This window comes from Lissotriton vulgaris, chromosome 6 (genome assembly GCF_964263255.1).
Source record: "Lissotriton vulgaris chromosome 6, aLisVul1.2, whole genome shotgun sequence".
NCBI lineage: Eukaryota > Metazoa > Chordata > Amphibia > Caudata > Salamandridae > Lissotriton > Lissotriton vulgaris.
In genome coordinates this window covers 1,356,431,198-1,356,455,960 of record NC_141694.1, presented here as the reverse complement: position 1 = coordinate 1,356,455,960, position 24,763 = coordinate 1,356,431,198, and the positions used below count along the sequence as shown (strand labels likewise).

General features: G+C 48.6%; 1 protein-coding gene across 2 annotated transcripts in view; it reads left to right on the top strand.

Moving 5' to 3' along the window:
* SANBR (SANT and BTB domain regulator of CSR) overlaps window positions 1-24,763 on the top strand; it is a 216,202-nt gene that overhangs the window by 163,645 nt on the left and 27,794 nt on the right. For both annotated transcript variants that reach the window (XM_086927483.1, XM_086927482.1), the window contains exon 20: window positions 16,282-16,373. In XM_086927483.1, the coding sequence (XP_086783609.1) occupies window positions 16,282-16,373 (92 nt within the window). The remainder of the gene's footprint in view (window positions 1-16,281; window positions 16,374-24,763) is intronic.

The following is a 24,763-nucleotide window of genomic DNA, read 5'->3' as shown; positions in this document are numbered from 1 at the left end:
TTTCCATCCAGCCAGTCGATGGATGAATAGATAGATCGAGAGAGAGAGAGAGAATTTTTCTAAAACCTAAAGGTCTTGGTTAACTCCAGACCTAATTAGAGGCCCAATTCTTAATGAAAGTCACTAGATTGCACTCATGGTATATGTCCTTGCATTAGTGCAGATTTACGGCTTTTATGAATTCAGAAGAATTTACAGAAGTAGGCCGGGAAATCGTACCCCTAAAAAATATTTCTGAACTGCTTTTTAGCACAAGCAAAACTTGCAGGTGTAGATTTGCTCATGTGAAACTCGGTTGAGCGTTTACAAGTTCACTTGCCCTCCAACCACTTTTTTCTTAACCCTGGAAGAGGTTTTATTTCTGCCATTGTCAGGAGTAAATTTCCAACCCTTCTCAGTATGGAAAAAGATTAGAGAACAGCTGGCGAAAACCCCTAAAACATGCAATTTAGTAGGTTTGCACAGAATCAAAAGGGCTATTCCAGTCCTGGAACTATTGCTCAATGCTAACTCCATCTCCAGTATGTAGAACTGCGGAAAGGTGGCAAAATAAGGACATTGCTAGAATTCAAAGCCTACTATAGTATGATCCCTGGCATAAACAGAAAAGCTAATATCTGAGCTTTTATATAATGAGATTGCACCATAATTTGTCGCTGCACTACTTGGCACAAAAGGGACAAGTGGATTTATTTACATGACAAGTAGATTTGCGAAGCAACCTGCCCAATGGACTAGTAGATATTTTATTAAATTCCACAACCCTGATTCATTACATCCCAAGAAATATGAGACACTACTAAAGGAAATAAGTGTAGTGATTCACAAAGCTTTTTCAATGAATAATTGTGTGTCACTTCCGGCATAGGTTTGATTTACTCATGGATTTCGATGCTTGAAACTTGCTTACTGAGTGGAAATCACAAAAACTTTATCTCTGAATAATTCACTTTTAAGCCTGGAATAAGACACACTATGAATAGAAAAGGTTTTCTGATTCAGGCCCGTGGGTGACAGGGTGTTCATGGCAATTACAGGTGTTGGGTGAATGCTGTCCTTATATAAACTCTCTCCATCATTTCACCTTAACAATCTTCTCAAGTCATGCGCTCCCCACCTTTATACCTTTGTGTTGAAAAACTTACAACAAGGTTATGTAAGAAGTGTTTCTTTGTGTTTCCACACATACCTTCCTACTTCTCTCTTGAGATCAATGTTAAAGGGATTTTTAACAGATCCATTGAGCTCTTTCTGGAAGGGTATCGGTGGTCTGTAGCCTAATTGAACCCTTAAGGTGTTGTTCTTAGATATGCATATGAAGCTTCTTTAATGTGGCAAATTTGCCTGCAAGTTCTATCCCCTTGCTCTTCAATGTAGCGGCTACACACCATGTGCAATGAAAAACTATACATTCGTACCAGCTTTCTAATTTGGTAGCAAACAACAAATCAGTATTGCTCTTTGTGCCTTACGCTACATAACAATTTGCAGTATTCAATGATGAAATTGGGGAAATAAATAGAAAATAGGTCATTTTGTAGAACTGGAGGAAGGCTGGATACCCCACTCCAAATGCATAATTCACTCATCTGACCAAATTTAGAAATCAGTAACTGGTAAGTGGGGAATATTGCAGCGAAGTGGAATGCTTGCCTCTTTGAAATGCCTACCTGTGCTCAACTAACAAGTGAGGTAAAAGCATCCTTAGTAGAGATGCAAGCGTGAGTCTCCAAAAGTACATTTCCCCAATTTCAGGTATATCCCTGGCCTTCATTTCTACTTCTATGCTGCATGGAAGTGCATGGCATCCAGGAAAGAAGAACATTTGGTTACCACATGATGCAGATTGTCTGAACCCCTTTTTTAGTGGGTATATCTTGGAACCACCATTATTAGTGATTTTAGTTTAATTTTTCTCCCTCTTTGAGACACTGATGCATGGCTTCTCTCATTATCACGGTTGATATATTTTTCACAGATTGGAGCACTTCAAGGCATGGTTGTAGCTTTATTTCAAACTTACAAGGCTTCAACCACTGCGTTTCCATTCCTGCTAGGAAAGGGAATGGGTCTGCCTGTCCCTGCAGGAGCAAAGCCTGTTCAGGAGGAGGGAAAGGCCCAGCATGTCCCATGTACATCCAGAGAGACGGAACTATATGAGAGTGAGCTAGAAGCGACCCGCCTTCCAGAGGGTCTACCTAGTCTCTCACAACTGGTAGCTTGCGGCAGCTGCCTCAAGTGCATGTGGAATTGGTCCAGTTGGGGTTCCATCTGTAGTGCTGATCGCATTAGCCTAATGAAAGCTGCAGCTGCTGTTGGCCCAAACGGCGTTACGTCTGCTGTGAACGCCCTGGCCCAAACGAGACTGCATCTTCTATTGATCTGATGGGGGCTGAAACTACCTATTATGGCTTGGGCACAGTTTACCACCTACTTGCCACCCAAGGAAACAGTAGCAGCTAAAACTGAACTTGCACCAATGCCTTTGCACTACAGGGCAAAGCTTGGCAGGTGCAAAGACGGAGATGTGGCCCGGGCCCATCCTGTTCGGCAGCCTTTGGCTATATTAACTATCATAGTCCTCACCACAGGAGTGTGGTTGGACCAATTGATTTATTCTGAAGGAGTGAGGAAAAGGCCATCTTCTGTCCACTACACAACCAGAGAGTAAGAACTGAGAAGAATGAATTTAGAGTACATTTGTCGTGTGGGGAGAAACTTAAAGCTAAACTTGAGCCTGACTCATGCTTGTATGTGACTATTAGATGGGAGGGCTGTCCTAGTAGGGTCACTGGTTGGGACTAGTAAGGGAACTCTGAAGAGACGCAGTGGAATGAGGAACTACTCCAGTCGGTTGGCAGACACACTGGTATATGGATACTTGACACTGACTCTGAAGCACAAAACCACCTTCCACATCCATCATCTCAGCAGCCCCATCCTGGAAAAGAGACAATTATTCTACTCATGAAGGACTAGAAGCCCTTGCGTGGACACATTGAACACATTTTCACTAATTAGGAAGTGATGGCAACATCTTTTCTTTGGGGACACCCACCACTTGAAAACAACACATCAACAGTTCAGTAGAATGGGGAAGAGGTGTGGCGCCGCGGCTAGGGCGACTGACTCTGGAATCTGGAGATCGCGGTTGAGATCCCTGGCACCGGCGGCAGATTAGCCCAGCACAATGTGACTCTGGGCAATATTTTACTTAATCTCCCGACGGCCCCCAGCGCTTTGAGACCCTTTAGGGTGATTGTGCGCTTTACAAATGTGGATTATTATTATTATTTTTATTATTATCTTTGAACTACCTACTGTGAATTGCACAACCTGCACCCTGGACCTCCCTAGTGCAACAAGAAGCCAAAGTCTAATTTAATACAGTTGTGTGCAAGACCGACCACAACAACACAACATTCTTTCCAGAATCGGATTATTTTTTATAACTAGCAGCTCTCACTTCATGTGTAAATCTGTACAAATGAGATCTATCGTTCAACCTTTTGTCTGCCACTGTTTTTCCATTGCAGATCTTTTTCGCTAGCTAGTGTTTTCATTTATGTGACCTTTAAATCATCTTTGCTCATTTTGAACAGGCCACCTACAGGGCTTGAAAAATCGAAAAAAAATGATCTGCAGGTCTAGTGACTTAAATATTCTCCCTGACCTAATTATAATGCTCTGAACCAATAAATTGGTTTCAAATTATGTGATCCAGGGCAAGTATTTTAATTCACTGAAACGCCATTTTCTTCTTTATCCTATATGAGAGCACCTTCAGATATGCACAATATGAAAGAAACACGTTAGTGTTTGATTCCTTACCTTAGAATATCCCGAGGCGTCAGATTGGATCCGGAAAGTTTTCGTCAGCAGTACCCCTGCGCGTCAGTAAGCGTCGTCTGTGGCTCCGCGTCCGTCGTTGGCGTCGTGATCGCCGGGATGACGTTGTCGGAAAACTTAGACGCCTCCCTTGCGCACTGACGTCTGTTCTTCTTTTTTCCGCGCCAGCAAGCTCAGATCCGGGAAGAGCAGTACTTTAGTCATTTTTTGACTAACTTTTTTGATCTCTTTTGAGCACTTTTGAGTCGATCTTCGATTCGCGTGCAGTAGGGAGGCCTGGTTTTAAACCTTGCGAGGCCTGTCACCGCCTGATATCGGTGACCGACCCCCACCATCGGTGCCTTTACTGCCTGGGGGCCGACCACGATGACAAGTCGTGCCCCAACTGCAGGGCCTTGACCTCGAAGGCTAGACTGGAGCGGTCCCGTAAGCTGCTCGAGGTCCGGCAGTCGGCTGCTCGACGAGTCCCCACCACTCGTCGGGCTACAAGTCCTTTGGTAAGTCGAGGCATTCGAAAAAGAAGTCGAAGAGGCGTCATCGCTCTTCCGACTCCCCATGACGCTCTCGCGCGACGCGGCCGGGGTTCGGGCAACACGCCCCTCGTGGCTCCACTGGAGCCGCAGGCACCGCGTCCAGCTCCATACCCGCCGGTCCCTGGGCTGCAGGAGGAGATAAGTGCTTTTCTCACGGCCATGAGGTCGCACTGCCCTCTGTCGGAACCTGCTGAGGTGCCTTCGGGCCCCACGGGTCTGACTGGGAGCCCTAGCGGGCCGGCAGCTCCAGCCACGGCGCCGTTGGGTGCTTCGGCCCCGACGCCGTCGTCGACTCCGGTTCACAACGCCGCAGGGCCCCGCAGGATACAGGCCTGGATCCGGGTAGTCGCCAGTCTTACTCACGACTCCACTGGCGCGGACCCCGAGGGTGTCGCTCCCGGCGCTGCCTTCGGACGACGTCGACCCCAGTTTCAGCCCCGGTCCGGGGCCGCTCGGCGCAGATTCCAGCGTCGATGGGTGAGGCCTTCACCTATGACCCAGCTCCATCATTTTTGCCTATTTATCAGGAGATGGATGATGACTGGGAGGGGTCTGAGGACCCTCTGGCACAGTAGTGCCAGTTGAGCCAGGACTGGGCAGAAGAGCTGGGGGAGACCAGTGGTCTGGGCACTTCACCCGACACTGGATTCGTCTCTCCTCCCTCTGTGGCTTCGGAGGAGGGGCTGCTTACAGCATGGTGTTGAACAGGGGGGCCAAGGCCTTGGCTCTTGAGCACCCTGTTGCGACCGTGAGGACTAACCTCCTCACTGAGGTGCTAAACCCGCAGGCAAGCTCCTCTGAGCCACTACTGCCGTTTAACGAAGCCCTCACCGACGTTCTGATGGGCACCTGGTCCAAGCCCTCCACAGGCCTCCCTGTGGATTGAAACGTGGCCTGACGCCACCGCCCGGCTCGGGGCGACCCCTGCTTCCTGTCCGTTCACCCCACTCTCAAGAGCCTGGTGAGCCACGCCTGGCTGATGTCAGCCAACTTTTGGGGGGATGTCCAGGCCACTCATGGACATGCCCTCCGATGGCCGTCGCCTCTTTGGCGACAAAGCGGATAGTGCGCTGGAGCATTTTAAGGACTCGAGGGCTATGGCCAAGTCCTTGGGCCTAGGTCAGCGCCAGCAAACTTCCGCTTTTCGCCGCTTTCGTGGCCAAGGAAGGGGAGCCCCCACACGTCCAGCAAGCCACAGGCCGCAGATCCAGTCTCAACGCTGTCGCGGACGTGGTTACCACCGTGGCGGTTCGGGGGATACCGGCAGGGTCAGTACACACCCGCAGCCTCTGCCTCTAAGGCTTCTTAGTCCGGCATTTCAGGCCCATTTGATGCCAGTGGGGGGCAGGATTCGCCATCACCTCCTCCACTGGGGTACCATCACGTCAGACAGGTGGGTGCTGCAAATCGTCCGAAGGGGCTACTCCCTCCCCTTCGAGTTGACCCCTCCAGTCATGCCACCGCAGTACCACCGCATGTCGAGGGATCACTTGCAACTTCTGCAGGAGGAAGTTACGGCCCTCTTGGCCGAGGGGGCCATTGAGCGCGTTCCTGGGCCAGAAGTAGGATGTGGTTGCTATTCCCACTACTTTCTGGTACCCAAGAAGGTCAAAGGAGGCCTACGCCCTATCTTGGACCTACGGAACGTCACCGGCTTCCTCTGAAAGGAGAGGTTCAAGATGTTGACTTTGGCTGAGGTCCTAGCTGCCCTGGACCCAGGAGACTGGATGGTAGCGTTGGACTTGCAGGATGCGTATTTCCACATCCCCGTCCTGCCGGCCCACCGGCACTACCTGCGGTTCACGGTAGGCCACAAGCACTTTCAGTTTACTGTGCTCCCCTTCAGCCTTACCAGTGCCCCTCGGGTGTTCACGAAAGTGATGGCGGTGGTCGCATCTCATCTGCGCAGATCAGGGGTTTTAATCTTTCCCTATCTCGACGATTGGTTGTTGAAGGCGGACTCGCCCCAAACAGTTGTCTCCCATCTCCAGACTACGGCCGACCTCCTGCACTCGCTGGGATTCTCCATCAACAGGCCGAAGTCACACCTGTGCCCCTCTCAGAAGCTCCTTTTCATCGGAGTGGTTCTGGATTCGGCACAGTTTCGGTTTTATCCCCCCCGAACAGCGGGTTCGGGATATTCAGGCTCTGATTCCGGTCTTTCAGCCTTTATCCCGAGTCTCGTCAGGTTGACGCTGTGGCTCCTGGGGCTGATGGCCTCCTGCATCCTTCTGGTGCATCACGCCGTGTGGCGGATGCGGCCTCTGCAGTGGGACCTGAAATTTCAGTGGGCACATCATCAGGGCAACCTGTCCGACCACGTCCTGTTTTCAGAGGGTACTGCGAGTCAGTTGCAGTAATGGCTCACAAACCGCGATTGGGTCAGCAGCAGCTCTCTCTCTCTCTACCCCAACCGGAGCATATTGTGGGGACAGATGCATCCCTCCTTGGATGGGGGGGGGGGGCTCATGGGAGAGAGGGAGATCAGAAGACTCTGGTCTCTGGTGTAGTCCCGGCTCCATATCAACCTTCTGGAGCTGCGGGCGATCCGACTTGCACTGAAAGCATTCCTTCCCTCTGTCCGGGGAATTGTAGTGCAGGTGTTCACGGACAACACCACCGCCATGTGGTACTGCAACAAACAGGGCGGGTGGGTTCGTTGACCCTTTGGCAGGAGGCTCTGCGCCTCTGGACGTGGCTGGAACACCAGGGCATCACCCTAGTGGTTCAACACCTGGCAGGTTCCCTGAACGCCAGGGTGGACGAACTCAGCCGCCGGTGCATGATCGATCACGAATGCCGTCGGTACTCGGACATGGCACAAGGTATCTTTCAGCAGTGTGGAGAGCCTTGGTTAGATCTATTCGCCACCGAAGAGAACGTGCAATGTCATCAGTTCTGCGCGTTGGAATTTCCAAGGCCGCACTTGCTCAGCGACGCTTTTCGTCGCGAGTGGAGCTGCGGTCTGTTGTACGCCTTTCCGCCTATACCACTTCCGCCCAGAGTGCTGAAGAAGATCAGGCGAGACCGGGCCCAAGTCATCCTTGTGGCTCCGAAATGGGCACGAATATCCTGGTATCCCGAGCTACTCAGCATGTCACTCGATCCCCCATTCGTCTGCCTCTTCAGGAGGACCTTCTGTTGCAGCAGCAGGGGATGGTCCTCCACACAAACCTGTCCAGTCTCCACCTACATGCGTGGAGATTGAGCGGCGGCAGTTGAGGCCATTTGACTTGCCTCTTGAAGTCTGTGATGTGATTCTGGCATCCAGGCGTCCCTCCACTTAGACGGTATATGCCTGCAGGTGGAACAAATTTGTGGCATGGTGCACAGCAAAGGCTGTGATCCACTCTCTGCCCCCCTTTCAGAGGTTCTCCTCTTCCTCTTTTCTCTTGTCCAGCAGGTCTCTGCCCTGGGCACTATCAACGGCTACCTCTCTGCCATTTCAGCCTTCTTAAGGCTTCCTGATCAGCCTTCTCTTTTCACGTCCACTGTTGTAAATAGATTCTTGAAAGGCATCACTCACATGTTTCCTACTGTTCCTTTCGTGATGCCTCAGTGGGACTTGAATCTTGTTCTGACGTACCTGATGTGCGCTCCCTTTGAGCCACTTCATAACTGTCCTCTTAGTCTTCTGACTCTTAAAACTGCATTCCTGGTTGCCATCACCTCTGCCAGGCGAGTGAGCGAGCTTCAGGCTCTATCTTCTAAACCTCCTTTCCTCTGTCCATCCGGACAAGGTTGTTCTGAGGACTCGTCCTTCTTTCCTACCCAAGGTAGTCACAGCCCTTCTCATCGGGCAGTCCATCACCTTGCCCACCTTCTTTCTGCCTCCCTCGAAAGAGGAAGAGAGCTCCACCATCTGGACCCAAAACGTGTGCTCTCCTTCTATCCAGATCACACACGCCAGTTCCGGGTGGACGACCAGCTCTTTGTTGGTTACGTGGGCGGTAAGAAGGGACGGGCGGTGCACAAGCAGACCATCTCTCGGTGGGTCGTCTTGTGCATCAAGGTTTGCTACTCCTTGGCAAAAAAGGAGCCTTCTGTTGGGCTGCGTGCCCATTCTACTCGGGCCACGGTGGCTACTACTGCCCTGGGTCGGGGAGTCCCCTTGCAAGACATTTGTCAAGCAGCTACGTGGGCCTCGCTGCACACGTTTACTTGGGACTACTGCCTGGACAGCCAAATCCGGAGAGATGGCTTTTTCAGCCGTTCTGTTCTCCAGGACTTTCTGGTGTGATCTTGGTTTGCAGACCCACCACCGGGGTTGGTATTGCTGGGGTATCTATTCTAAGGTAAGGAATCTAACACTAACGTGTTTCTTTCAGATGCACAAGTTACTTACCTTCTGTAACAATATATCTGTAAGAAACATTAGTTAGTGTTAGATTCCTTACCGCCATATTCATCCTCCCTGTTCTGCGAACCGATGTCTAGGGTTCAGGACATCCCTTTCAGGGCCCTAGTTTCATGGCACCTGTGTCGGTTTCTATCATGGCTCTGCATTACTGGTGCGGAAAGCTATGTACAGAACTGACGTCAGCGCGCGAGGGCGGCGTCTAAGTACTCCGACGTCATCCCGGCGACGACACCGACGACGGACACAGAGCCACAGACGACGCCTACCGACGCGCAGGGGTACTGCTAATGAACACTTTCCGGATCCAGTCCGATGCCTGGGGATATTCTAAGGTAAGGAATCTAACACTAACTAATGTTTCTTACAGATATATCGTTACCGAAGGTAAGTAACTTGTGCTTCAGCACTTCCGCTGTACAGAAAACGCTTTTGTTTGATTTAATAGACTAAATATTAGCTCCATATAGAATGCAAATCAGCCACATATAAGATACACTTGACTGCAGACTTGCCTCTCAATTCATTAAATGCATTGTCATCACGGCTTGGCCAGGAATGTCTCTCACATCATGTTTAAAAACTATCACTTTTAATAAATACATAACAAAAGCATAAAGGAACAGCCCACTGTTATTCACAATCCGCAAATTTTACATTGAAATGGCAAAATAATTCGTCACTGACATGGTTCAAAAACTATATCGTGTACAATGCTTGGAAATAAAGTTTCTGCAAATATTTGTCATTTGCACATCACCAAGTAAAGTGTCCTGGTTTGTTTTACTCCGCTTTAAATATTTGTTTGCATCACACTTCTGAATAAGAAAAAAAAGTTATTTCATAATTTCTGACCTACTTGTACTATTCATTTACAAGCTGTTGTTGGAGAAAAAAAGGGGTATTTTAATGCATTTTGTTTCACAATTATTGTCAAATAGCTCACTTAACAAAAAGCATTAACTGTAAAAAGAGAAAGAAAAGTAAACACCATTTACCAGGAACACATGAGCAACAATTAGTAAAAAGACAAACTGACATTTGACCTCCGTCGTTGAGCAGTTGGCAAATGTGTCAAGATTAAACAAGATTTGAAGGCGTTTTAATTGCTCATTCACTTTCTGAACAAAAAGAACACCTGTTTCTTCCAGCTTACGTTTACTCACCAGCAGGTTGGAGTAAGTGCTTAAAATAGCTCGACCTGCTAAAATTTCACTTGCAATTGCCAGGGGGTGATTTTTCTAGGGCTGACCTGTATTTCAGGGCTGTGAACCTTTTTGGGATCTGAAATTATGGGATTCTTGTGGTCCATGTGCACTGTGGGTCACGTCACTTCTATGTTGTGAGGAGCGCTGTGATTCTTCACTCACTGGATAACTCTTCAGAAAGCGGATGTGACATGTCTATAGCATGCTTGGAACCTGGTAAATCAATAATGTGGATTAGTAATATTATTATTTCCAGGTGTAAGAAAACAGGCCTTTTTATAGACCCCCCCCCCCCTCCCCCCGCCGACTTTATGCGCCATTTGGACTACGAGATGCTGGTTTTAGGCATTACACTGAAGCCTGCTAACCAGGACCCATTGCCAGTGCTATCTTCCTAAAACTGATGCATGTGAATTGGCAACTCCAATTGGCAAGGACTTTAACCCCCTTGGAAGCAGTGGTACTCGGTGCATGGGAGTTCATGAGGTCACCAGGGCCTGAAGCGCTATTTGCGCCACACTGAGTGACCTACGTAAACAGATGACAGCAGTCCTGCAATTGCAGACTGCCGGAGCAGTGCAAACTGCCCGAACTAGAGTTTGCCCTCACCTTCTGTAGCAAAGTCAGGGCACTATTTTTAATATGTGCCAGTCACCCCTAAGGAAGGCCTCTGAGCCCAGGAGGCAGGGTGCATTATATTAAAGGTCTGAACGTATAAGTGCAAGCTTATATGTCAGTATAGTTGACTTTTCTATTAAAGGCTACTGTAAGTGACCAGCAGTCCATAGGATAACATGGGCTGACACCCAGACAAACTCGAGGTCGCCAACTCCATTATGGTACAGCCAAAATATGTCATGTTTGGTATCAATGTGCCTCATCACCCCTGACACAATTCCTGTGCAGAGGACGAGGTGGCATACACAAGGCGGCTACCTTGGAATTTAAGCCTCAATACCAGTGACTCATCCACTTTACACCAATTTGTTTTTAGACTTATCTCTATCCTATTCTTTTCCCTCAATAAAGATTTACCTGAAGGATAGGCGGTTATTTTAATTCACTTACTACTGTCAACATCAAGACAGTCTCCCTCCTGGTGAAGGTTATGCTGTCACTTAGAGAATGGTACACTCAAGTGACAGACCCTATGATGACACTATACACCAAATCACACTAAGCAGAGATTATATACACTGCAGACTGTGAGCGTGTGGTTGGGGGTCTCCGAGACAATATTCCTGAGACTCTGGTATTGAGACCTCTGTGGTATAGCCCCACCCTTTTCTAATTGATAAGTACCACTTGGAAAGAGAATACATCTATGCTTCTACCTCCCTCCATTTTTTGATTCAAAATACTTTGGAGGTTGCCTACTTGGTCGCCCCAGCCTTTCCTGTACTCTCATCTGCCTGCCAGCCTGCAGCTGGGGGCCAAGAATGGAATCTGGCCCCCAGCCAGGAGGTGTGAACTCTCCCAGGAGTCAGAAACAATGGCCACCTCCCTACCTTGCAAGATGGCTAGTGAAGTGGCACATCAAGGGGGATGAGCTTCAAATCCTTCCCTGCCAGTGATATGTAACCAGGGTGCCAACCAAAGAAGGAAACAGCCTCCCCCAGGCACATTTGTACCGAGGCAGGTGTGAAAATTAGGTATTCAGGAGGTGTACACCCCCAGAAGGTTAGCCACACCTCTAGGGTAGGCTACCTATTCTGTGCATCCAAGAAAGGTTTCTGCAATTTTGAAAAGAGGCAAAATAGAGGGTCTGGATAGAAAAGGTGGCACACCCTCCCCCATAGTAGGCCATTGACTGAAGATAGTAGATCATTGGACTCTTGCACCCACACCCCTAAATCTAGGATGCAAGGGCTACCCCTGGCACCAGAACCTCAGTTCTGATCTGACTTGCAACAGAGGACACAAGACGAAACCCAAGTCTGCGACAACAGGATCTACACAAACCAAAGGCATGATACTCTGCACCTGTGGCAACCTCCCTGGGACTGCATGACTGGGACTCATCCCAGACTAAAGACCAGGTCCTTTAGACAGAGGGGCCCTTTGAGAGTCAAAGGCGATCTCCAGACTCCCCTGGACTAGAGGCGCTAGCCCCCTGCACACAACAGGTAAAAACAATGTACGGGAACCAAAGAATCGTGACATCTGAGGGATCGTCCAAAAGTAGACGGTCCAGTACATTGTGTGAAGCACAGTTCTGACTACCAGCAAGTTTCAGGCGGCTACCGTTAATCATCTTTCGCCGCCGGATGTCAAAATAACTTTCTGCTGAGCTTACCGCTGCCAAGGTTTGACGGTCGCCATTCGGGCACACCACCACCTTTACTCGACACTGCACCTTGAGAGAACACTGCAAAACCTTCACTCTGTTTCTTCACCAGCACTGTGTAAGCAGTAAAACCAGCTCCCCCGCGGATTCTGCTTCAAGACGAAGGACAGCCAGGACAACTCTGCACCTAGGCTTCAAAACCTAGGACAATTTAACTAACTGTTGTGGCTTGGTCCTGGGACTAGCATCACTGTTATCCTCCTTGGGTTCAATGACCTTGACCTGCAAGTGACCGATTGTCACTAGTGTTTTATCCCATTAACCGCAGTGATAAGGTTTTGAAGTACAGTTTTGTACTGGTTTAATTTAGCTTCTAAAATCCATAACTCTGAGTATACCTATCCAATTGAATTTGTTTTGTTGTCTAAATTCATGTAAAAATCTGCCTTATTTTTATAAATTGGTGTCAGGTTTCTTTCGAGTCCTGTCAATTACTTATCATCCATGTTGGTACTCTGAAATACTAAACACATGTTCCTGTAGTAAAGCCTGTCTGCTCTTTGCCACTCTGCTAGGACTAAGCTATGGATTTATTATTGTGAATCCAAGGACAATCTTTGAGGCATTGTGAGTATTACATGATGATGTCTAACCAGCATCACCACAGAATACTCTACCTTTCTACATCAGTTAAGTAATTAAATCTTTAATAAAGTTCTCTCGTATGGTTCAGCCAAAAATAGCAAATACTCCCTTCAATCAATCAATCAATCAGAGTACTTGTAAAGCGCGCTACTTACCTTTGAGGGTCCCAAGGCACTGAGGGGAGGGGGGTTGCTGCTACAGCTCGAAGAGCCAGGTCTTGAGGAGTCTTCTGAAGATGAGTAGGTCTTGGGTCTGCCGTATGTGGGTAGGGAGGGTGTTCCAGGTCTTGGCAGCGAGGTAGGAGAAGGATCTGCCGCCGGAGGTCGTTCGTTGGATGCGGGGGACAGCGGTGAGGGCGAGGCTGGCGGAGCGGAACTGGCGGGTGGGGGTGTGGAAGCTGAGTCTGCTGTTCAGGTAGGCTGGTCCGGCGTTGTGGAGTGCTTTGTGTTCATGGGTGAGGAGCTTGAAGGTGATCCTCTTGTCGACGGGGAGCCAGTGTAGGTCTCTCAGGTGAGGGTTGATGTGGCTGCGGCAGGGGACGTTGACGATCAGTCGGGTGGAGGCGTATTGGATGCGTTGTAGTCGTCGTAGGTGTTTGGCTGGGATTCCTGCATAGAGTGCGTTGCCATAGTCCAGTCTTCTGCTGACGAGGGCCTGTGTCACCGTTCTTCTTGTTTCGGTCAGGATCCACTTGTAGATCCTGCGGAGCCTGGGGAGAGTGTTGAAGCAGGAAGAGGAGACGGCGTTGACCTGTTTAGACATGGAGAGGGAGGAGTCCAGCATGAATCCTAGATTGTGTGCATGGTCGGTGAGTGTTGGTGCTGTTCCCAGTGTGGTCGGTCACCAGGAGTTGTCCCAGGCTGAGGGGGTGGATCCGAGAATGAGTACCTCCGTCTTGTCCGAGTTCAGCTTCAGACGGCTGCTCCTCATCCATTCGGCGACGGACTTCATTCCCTCGTGGAGGTTGGTTTTGGCGGTGTGTGGGTGCTTGGCGAGGGAGAGGATGAGCTGGGTGTCGTCAGCGTAGGAGATGATGTTGAGGTTGTGATGGCGGGCCACTTTTGCTTTAGGGGGCCATGTAGACGTTGAACAGCGTCGGGCTGAGGGATGAGCCCTGGGGCATGCCGCAGATGATGTCGGTGGCTTCGGATCGGAAGGGTGGGAGGCGGACGCTCTGGGTCCGGCCGGTGAGGAAGGACGTGGTCCAGTCAAGGGCCTTATCTTGGATTTCGGCTTCTAGGAGGCGTGTCTTTAGCGTGCGATGGCTGACCGGTCCTGGAGGATGAGGGCTGATGTTTCGCCGTTGTCTAGTTGGCGCCTGATGTCGTCTGTGGCGGCGATGAGGGCTGTCTCGGTGCTGTGGTTTCGTCTGAATGCGCACTGGGAAGGGTCCAAGATGATGATGTCTTCCAGGTGGCGGCCCAGTTGCATGTTGACGATTTTCTCGATGACCTTTGCCGGGAACGGGAGCAGGCAGATGGGCCGGAAGTTCTTGAGTTCCTTGGGGTTTGCTTTGGGCTTCTTGAGGAGGGCGTTGATTTTGGCGTACTTCCAGCTTTCCGGGAATGTCGCTATTTCAAAGAGGATGTTGATGACCTTCGATAGTTGGGGTGCGATGGTTGCGTCTGCTTTGTTGAATACGTGGTGTGGGCACGGGTCAGACGGAGATCCTAAGTGGATGGAGTTCATGACCTTGCGTGTCTCTTCGTCGTTAACGCTGGACCAGGAGGTCAGGCGGTTGGCGCTGGTGGTGTTCACAGGGGAGGTGGAGTCTGGCGTAGTCGGGGCGGTCGTGATGTTGAAGCTGTCGTGGATGTCCGCGATCTTGCGGTGGAAGAAGATGGCTAGTGAGTCGCACAGTTCTTGTGACGGCGGGATGCCGTTGGCGCTGGGGTTGGAGAGTTCCTTTATGATGCTGAAAAGCTCTTTGCTGTTGTGCGCGTTGTTGTCCAAGCGGTCTTTGAAGGAGGATCTCTTGGCCAGTCTGATGAGGTGGTGGTGTCTGCGGGTTGGGTCTGTGTGGGCTGCGTAGATGTCTGATGCGCGTTCGTGTATCCATGTCTTTCGGCATGCGCGTTTGGAGGCCTGGAGCTCGTTGGTGAACCATGTGGCTCTCCTGTTGGTGTGGTTGTTGGAGAGTTTCTTGAGCGGGGCGAGGGTGTTGGTGCAGTCGTCGATCCACTGTCTGAGGTTGCGGGCTGCAGTGCAGTGTCAGAGTTGGTGGGGTCGGTGGGTGGGTTCTTGGTGAGGGAGGTGAGCAGCTGGTCTTCGCTGACTTTGCTCCAGCAGCGGCGGGGCAGCTGTGGGTGCGATGGTGCGTGGTTGGTTTCTTGAAGGTGAAGTGGATGCAGCGGTGGTCAGTCCAGTGGAGTTCGGTGGTGTGATCGAAGGCGACGTGAGAGCCTGTGAAGCAGATAGGGTCAAGCGTGTGGCCGGCGGCATGGGTGGGTGTGGTGAGGTTGTCGATCAGGGTGGCGGAGATGGCGTCGTTGTTGTTCTCGAGGTGGAAGTTCAGGTCCCCGAGGAGGATGTAGTCCGTGGAGGCGAGTGCGTGGGTGCTGGCGAGGGTGTTCAGCGTTGTTAAGGGTGACGTCTGCGTGCGTGGCCACTTTGAGAGTTGACTTGTGGATGATGGCTATTCCTCCTCCGATTCCGTTGGCGCGATCCTGCGGGCGATCTTGTAGCTGTCCTGGATGGCTATGGCGATGTCGGGCGCCGAGGAGTCGATCCACCAGGTCTCGGTCAGGATGGCCACGTCTGGGGCGGAGGTGTCGAGCAGATCCCAGAGCTCGACAGGGTGTTTGCGTGCGGAGCGGGTGTTGAGTATGCAGCGGAGGTGGTTGGGTCCAATCCTTGGAGGTTTGGTGTTTCTGTCGCAGGTGAAGCTGCAGGTGCAGTAGGAGAAGGGTCCGTGGGTCAGTTTTGGGGCGGCCTGGAAGCAGGTGTGACTTCGGCCGGCGTTGAGTGCATGGATGGTGCTGGCGTCGTAATGGATTCTGGTGTTGTGGCGTTCGCGGGGTCCAGGGGTTCTATGACCTATTTTCATATGCATCAAATTAAGTCTGTGAAAATATATATACAAATGATGGCTGGTGATTCCGGGGTACCTCGTCTTAATGTTATATGAATGAGGTTACTATGTCAAACCTCCAGATATAACTTCTGTAGTAATTCACTTAAGTGATAAGTTAGACTTGCAAATGTGACTAGTAAGCATTTGGTCATTTTGCATCGGCCATTAATGCAGAATCTGAAGGGATGTCAGCTTGTTTAATGTGCTTTTAATACATTTGTATGACCTGTTTTATGGACAGTAGTTGGTGGCCTGTATTTGTTTGTAAATCACATTACCTGATTGTGGGAGGTTATTGAAAAATTGTTGGTTTTCTTTTGGATTTCCAGCATGCTGGAGGAATTTATGCTAGACTTGAAGCTCAGATTAAGACCTCAGCACAAACAAACACGCGACAAAACGTAGCAGAGAGGAACCCTAGGTAAGTAAATTCTGTGCCCTCAGCAAAATCGTTTTGTATGTGCATTTCTTAAAAGGATCCACATGTAAAAAAGTGAGATAATATTGATCTGTATGTCTCGAAAGCTAGAACCTATGTTGAAAAAGTTACAGAATAACACTGAGGATTGAATAGTTGGAGGAATACCCCTAAAACAAGTACTGCCTTGCACTAGAACAGTTATTAACCATTATTAACAGTTCATCTAGTTTTCTGGGTCGATATAGATGTTTGTCTAGTGATTTAGTTTTTTACCTTTCTATTAGCAAATAATGGCTTTGGTTTTTTAAAAGTACTCCAGTGGCCCAATTTAAAGGAGGGTGGTAACAGTAAATCCGCTACAGAAGATGCAGGCACCATTGGTATGAAAGCCACCAATTTTGAGTTTACAACTGGGCATTCCTCAGGTTCCACCATTGACTCCTCAAAGGTTGGAGATTCTGCTCAATGTGTCGATGGGTCAACTGTCCATCTAGAGTACAGCTTCTCCACCAGCTACTTGCGCCTCTTGTCAGAGCATGCACCCTAAGGCCATCAAAGAGCCCAAAGCCAAGCTCTTCATAGCCCGGGCCTGTGATAAAAAGTAAAATCATCTATGTTTGAGATCAAGACCTCCCTCTTCACACTCTTTTGGAAATAAAAAGAAGCTTAGGAAGCATAATTATAACGGAGGAGATAGGCCACCGAGATGACGACAGACTCCCACATGATCTTCATCCTTGGAGCCGGAGTCCGTTGCAGTGGAACCTTCTGAGCCTGCTGTAGCCAGCTACAACTCTGCTTAATAGTCTGACCTGACCGTTGAGCTGACCCCACTAACATATTGGGCTCCATTGGTACCTACTCAGTCAGTGGAGGGTATACCGGCACTGCAGCCTTCCTTTCCGAAGTTCTGGCTCCAGGTATAGACTCCACAGCTATCCTCAGCGCAATGTTTGTAATCTTTGCTGGAGCCCCAACGCCAGTTGATGTACCCTTGAGACCAGTAGTGCTGCTTGGCCTTCCCATGTTAATGCTGATGGCTCCATACAGCACTGGGACTGGCACTCCTACACCGACTCCAGCTTCCTTTCCTGCGACGAACTATTCAGTTCGGTTTTCACTGCCTTGGCTGGTAACACCCCAGAAGTCACGGATGCTGACTATTCTGCCTCCTCCAGCACCGTGCACTGAGTCACTGGTGCTGACTTGCTCATCTTGGAACCCCTTCCAGCCAAGAAGTCCAGAAAGGAGACTCCGAGACTCCTAGAGGAAGAGGAGTAAAAACTGCTGATCCATACCCTTTTCGGTTCAGACTCTGATCCTCTGAATCTTTATACAGCTTACAATGATGGGGAAACTCCATAAGTGTTATCAGGGTTATCAGGGTTGTCTTCAGCTATTGGCATCTCCAGAAATGGAGATTCTGAATGGAGCCCCAACTCTGGAGGGTGTATCGTTCCACTCAGTTGTACAGAACATGCCAGAAATTTTGAACCTACAGTTGCCGACTGTTGTCTTTACGACCAGTTTCCTCAGTCGCTACTCCCCTTGGCTCCAGCAGCTGAACCTTTGCTCCCCTTCAATAAAGCATTGGTGGAATGTGTCTTTGCAGTCTGGTAAAAGCCTTTTTCTGCGCCGGGGGTTAATAAACTAGTTGCCAGATGCTATTGCCCCACTCCAGGGGTTACCTGTCATCTCACCCTTCCCAAAAAAAGCCTGTTGATCCAGTTATGCTGCTCCTTAGGCCATTCTCAAGTCATGTTCTCAACAGTCCCGTCGGACCGGGAATCGAAATGATTGAAAGCATGGGGAAAGAAAATATTTGCTGGTAGTATGGCACTGAGGTTCTTGAATGCCAACTGTCTGCTGGCCTGCTATATGCACACGCTATGGGATGTGGCCCAGCTAGTCACACTATACGTTCTGGAAGACATGCATGAGCACTTTCAGGAAGTGCTGAGGGATAGAGAAAAGGCCTCTAAGCAGATCTGTAAATCCAGCCTCCACACCTCTGACTGTAGAAAGTGGTATGGCAACTTCTGTCTCTATCCATGTCCATGCCTGGCCCAGGGCGTTTAGATTCTCCAGTGATGTGCAGGCCAACCCGATGGATCTACCATTTGATGGAGGCAAATTATTTGGTGACAACCCTGATGCAGTCCTTGAGCATTTTTAAGCCAGCAAAGCAATGGCCAAATCTTTGAACCTCTAACAGCCTCACCCCAAAAGGATTAACAGCAGTTTTCTCACTTTCAAGGATTCTCCAGGGGATTATTTTTAGTCTGCGACAATCGTACAAATCACTGATGCAGCAATAGCAAAACTTGCTGGTCTGCCAGTACAGTAATGGGGCCAGAGAGAAAGATTGTGGATCCTCCTCCTTCATTCTTCCACCATGCCCCCCAGATCCACGCAAGCCTTTGGGAGTGCAGGTGTCCTCATTTTTCCTGGGATGGAAAGTCATTATCTCTGACCAGTGGGTCCTTCAAATAGTTGAGAAGGTCTTCATCCATCTGTTCCTTCATGATCTACCCCACATACCACCCCCATCCCACTCTCCCACCCTGGACCACCTTGTCATCCTTCAGCAGGGGATGGTAGCAGTCCTTTAGAAAGTATCTGTGGAGTTAGTGATGGAGCAGGAAGAGGGCCAAGGATGCAACTTCTGTTATTTCTATGTACTCAAGAAAAACAGCAGCTTGAGTCTAGTTCTGGACCTCAGGAAGCTGAACTTCTTCCTCAAAACGTTGTTTAATGTGCTCACCCTAGCTAAAGTGTTTTTGGCATTGGAAGCTGGAGACTGGATGATGTATATTTGCACCTCCTCATCCTACATTTGCTATTTGTGGTGGGTTCTACGCCTTACCAGTTTGCAGTACTCCTCTTTGGCTTAACATCAGCACTTCAAGTCTTCAACAATGCGGTGGCAGTTGTTATGGCTCATCTCAGGAGTTTTGGCATCCCCCTTTTACCATACCTGGACAACTGGCTGATCAAAGCCAGGTCGCCTGAGGTAGTGGTTTGTATGCGACAGTATCCCTTCTGGTCCCCTGGGCTTTTCATTCAACAAGCCCAATTCTCACATGGCGCCCCACCACGACTCCAGTTGAGGAGGTTAGTAGGGAACACCACTCTTTTCTGTGCCTTTGCTCCACCTCATTTCTGGCTTCCAGGAAATGGTCCCATCCTTTCAACAAGATGCAAGAGTTTCAGTCCTGAGGGTCCTGAGAATCCTAGGCCTGCTAACTTCCTGCATTTGCCTAGGCGTGTTGCCACATGAGGGCCATGCAGGAGTAACTCCGCAGGTAGCGGCTTTAGCATGGGGGGGGGGGGGTGGAACCGGCCAGACTCTATTGTGATCAGAACTAATGCTGAACCTTTTGGTGGATCGACTGGAGAAACGCTGCAGCGAACACTGGAATAACGTGTTGCTGATCCTTTTGGATACTTAAGGAAGACAGTGAGATTTGAGCTACTTCTGATATATTCTATCTCTATCTGGGCGGACACAGTGAAGATATAACAGTTCTCGAGACTAGAGCCGAGACGGTGGTTCCTACCCCACCCTCTTGGGTGGTTGTGTGGGTTGGCCGGCGATACCTGCCCTAGGTTTTGCCAGGGCCTTGAAGATTAGAGTACCCATGTCCTGATGAAGCCTATATCATCTGGCTGGAACGCGACCGCGACTGCGTCAACACCTCTTGCTTTGAACGGAGTCCCTTGTTAAAATTCAAGAAAGATTTGATTTTTTCCTAGGTGCACCAACATAAATGTAGGCTGGGTTGATGTGTTAACCCCCTGGTGCTTTGCTTTTGGGACTACCATTTTGTTGTACACTCCACCCCAATTTAAGAGGAGGTAAATATGTAAATTGGTGTGTATATATATTTTTATATATTTCTTGTATTGAGGGTACAGAAAAGTGTTTTTTGATATTGTAAATGTTTTGTATATTTGTATATAATGTACATGTGATGTGTTGTATATAGACTGTTATTTGTTGTCTCTCTGGCTGTGTATATGAATTAATATATACTCATCCTGTGTATAATTCGTTAATCACAAGATAATTAATTGTTTCTTGTTCAAAAATTAAAAGTGGATTGATCCCTTCAGTACCATTTGTTTCTACTTTTTCATCCTTGGATGTCTCCTGCTCAGGTACGGGAGGGTGAGGTGGGCAGAACCCCTAACCATTTTTTCTAGTCAGAACTAATGCTGTGGCGTAAGTGACTTGGTGGGGGAAAAAGGTAAACATCCATGGTGGGATGGCTTTCACCCCCGTCTGACTGTGAATACAGTAGTAACAGATCACTCCACTTTAGGGTGGGGAGGTCACCTAGAGAATCTGGAGACCAGAGGCGTCTAGTCCCTGGAAGAACATGCTCTAAAAGGCTTCCTTCTCTTCATCTGGACAATACAACGGTGATATGGTTCATCAACAAGCTAGAGGAGAAGAGTCTCATCTCCTTGGTTGAAGGCATTGAGACTGTGGTTGTGGGTACACTGCAGAGGGATCTAGTTTACCGCCATTCACCTAGCGGGATTACTGAATATCAAAACCAATAGCCTATGGCGGCGTTCTCTAGCTGATCACAAGCGGCAGCATCTGCCGGAGGTAGTTCAGGTCCTATTCGCACAGTGAGGCACTCCTCAGGTGGACCTTTTAACCTCATCGGGCGGTGCCAATGTCAGCAGTTCCATGCCGTCCAATATCCATTGAGGGGAGCATTGGGGGATTCATTGCAGTTGAAATAGAACTATACCTTCAATTCCTTGGGGGTGAGGAAGATGTGCCAAGATTGCACCCAAGTTATTCTCATTGCCAAGGAGGGTGTGGTATGCAGACTTTCTGTGCTTCTTCACATGTCTCCCACTCAAGCTGCCATTAAGACAGGGCCTCCTCTCTTTCAGAGGGGATGGTACTGCACCCCAATTTCAGAGGACTTTATGTACGTGCCTAATGATTGAGCAAGGACATCTAAGTACCTTTCAGCTGCCACAGGAGGTGGTCGACATCATTCTTTTGATGCATAGCCCTGCTACAATTTATACTTTCTCTTGCCTAGAGGGGTTGTTCAATTTGTACTGCCAAAGAGGACTTGGCTGCATTGTTTGTGTTCCTTGGTCTGCCAGAGCAGTCATCCCTCTTTAAATTCCCCATTGTGACACTGTTTCTGAAGGGATTAACACATATTTGTCCTCCCATTTGTTCCTCAGTGGGATTTTAACTTAATGTTAACTTTTCTGATACGGACTCCGTTTGAGCCCCTGCTTAGTTGTCCCTTAAGAATGTTAACCATGAAAGCAATTTTCCTAGTACTAGTGATAATGTTAGCCAGATGATTGAGCGATTTGCAGGTTTCTAGTTCTGTCTTTCATTTATATATTTTTAACCTGAAAAGTTGGTTTGAGAACCAGTGCTGCTTTCCTGCCTAATGTTGTGACTCCTTTCCATGTGAGTCAGTCCATCACACTTCTGACCTTCTATCCCCGTCCCATCTCAGTATCTAGGCGGGCAGGCAGCTACTACCTGGACCGGAAAAGGACACACGACTGGATGACAAGCTCTTCATTGGGTGCTGTGGTGCCAAGATTGGCAGGAGGTGCACAAAAGGACTCTTTCAAGGTGGATGATCCTCTAATTTAAGACCTTCTATGTGCTGGTCAAAAAAGAACCTCCAAAAAGATTTGTGACCAATTCTACCAGAGCAAAAGCTACTACTTCTTTCCCCTTGAATTGCAGAGATCTGCAAGGCAGCCATGTTGGAATTTCTGCACACAGTCTCCAGGGATTATTGCCTGGTTTGTGAGGTGCGTTGACATGATCATTTTGCCAGATCCATCCTGCAGGATTTTCTGGTATAACCATCCATCAACCCTCCTTATAGGGAGGTTATGGCTATGGAATCTATTCTTCAGTTGAAAAATCTGCAGCTAGAAGTATCCACCAGAAGAAAAAGTTACTTGCCTCCGGTAACTATCTTTCTGGTCGATTCCGCACTAACCACCCGCATTTCCCTTTATTGGATAGTTATAGGGAAAGTTAATAAGATCCCCAAAAAATGTTAGCACTGCATTCATCTATCAATATTAATCAGTTCTCTTGCCTCAAAGCTTGGAAAAAATTGATGTTACACCAGGGTGGGCCACTTCCGGCACCAGTACAAGGCAAGGGCCCCCTTACGGTGACAGAAGAGCGTAAAAGTTTCTGGATCCAGGGATTATTTTACGAGTGATGAATCTCTACATAGAGTAGCCACCAGAATGATTGTTAACAGAGGTAAGCAACTTTTTCTTCTGGCCTATCACCCTTCTGTTGGGATATGTGAGAATACTGTGTCTCAAAACCAAAGCATGTATTACTATGGATGCTCACTGAAAAACAGTATCCTCTGTCATGCCATCCTTGCCACGAGCTGTAGACATTCTGCATTATGAATAAGAGTTAATAGACCCCCCATAGACCGGTTATACCAACTCACCACTCTTCTCTTGGGATGTGTGAGGGAAGTGTGTCTCACTACCAAAGGATGAGTTGCTATAATTAGAAGGACTCTCGCGCTGAAGACGAAGCACCATAAAGGGTTAAAACACCACAGGCAACTGTGCAAGTGTGTGGGATTTACTAATAAAATTTAGAATATACAAATCAAATCTTGTAATAGTATTTATTCTCCACCTATAAAGAGGCACACTTTTAATGCAGAGCAAATTTAACAAATGGGGGAAGCCAGCAACCGCTCTGAACTCCATCGATGGCTTAGAAGTGTTCAATCATTGACAGCAGACTGGAAAATATAGAGGTGTACTAGTTCATAATGGCATCGTCCAAGCAAGTGGCAAGTCTTGCCCTATAGAGGCAAGTTCTGACCTTCACTCTGGATCCTCGCAAATGTCAGTGGGAGAGCGAAGTCTTACTTGATTTGTCCGAAGCAATGAGTGCCACTGATTCTAGTACAGGGGCTTTGTCAGAATGGCTGGATAGCTACACACTATGAGCTCAAACTGACCTTTCAGACAGACAGCTATTTTTTCCTTCCCTCTGTTTGCTATTCTTTCATTCCTTCATGGTGTGCAGTGAAGAACAGATCAAGACCCCTTTATCAATATTACTTCTTATGACCTATTACACTGATAATTAGGCTTCCTGGCCATTTCCAGAAAAATTATGGGCTTAGCCATCCAGCGGGAGTCCAAGAAGTACATCTCGGTTCCCTTACCCAGTTAAGAAAAAGTATCCTATGTTGGAAAGATACTGTGAGATCACCACAGCACCTTATGGTCTTAGACAACCTTAGAAAGCTCTCTAAGTGGTAGCTGTGGAGAGCAGTCTTCAGGCTTAGTCCGGAAGGAGTGTTAAGCAGTTTGTTTTACCAGATCTAATCATGTAGTGTAGGGTAAACGAAAAAGAACCACACAGTGCAGTTATAAAAATGCCTATTTATTACATAGTACTCACTAATACTTTGGTACATCTCCTACCCGGAGATATAAACCCAAATACACACAATACTTCAATTGCAAATAGATAAATAAGCACAATACACAGTGGTCTCCAGGGGGAGACCAAACCATATACTAAGGAAGTTGGATGCGAACTGCAACCAAAGTCGGTACTTAGACCAGGAGACTCAGTAGAGCTGAGGACACAAGGAATCACCCAAGATTACTAACCAGTAACCCCAAGCAGGCTGTGTGCAGAGTGGAAACACAGCCATGTACTCAATAGATGTCCATGGGAAAGTTGCGGTTGTGAAGAAAAAGGACCTTTGCCTGTGGACCCTGAAGAAACTTTGTGGAAGACGGAAGGCTGGAGAGTCACCTCACCCGTAGATACCCAGGAACCAGGATACCTACTACAGGGAATCCTTGTGAATAGGTGCGAAGTGACGTTGGAAACCGCCGTAGACCACAAAGGAAGACTGTGCCAGTGTCTGGTGGGATCCAAGAGTGGATTCTTAAAGAGAAGAACCTGCATGCAGAGGGAACAGAGTCTATGCCACTCGGAAGTGACCAGGAGGCACGGAAGAGCAATGCCCACAATGATGGACCGTTCAAAGGAATTGACGGTGACCTTGTTGCTACAGCTGTGTGGACCAGGCAATGCTGAGGAAGACCCGGAGCTGCGCACAAGCTTTCCTACGTCGGAAGTAAAAAACCAGAGGGTCGGTGTGCAGCGGGAGCACCAACAAGCCTTGCCAGCAAGAGACATGGAAAATGATAAAGGAGCAATGTTGGGACCAGCAAAGTCCAAGGTACTCACCAAGTGCAGGAGAGTCAGAGCAGCCCCGAGCAAGCAGGGAAGCCCACTGAGGCAGGAGAAGACCCTCGAAAGGACGCTAGGCCGGAGCCACAAGAGTCACAAGAGGACCTCTAGCAATTCACCA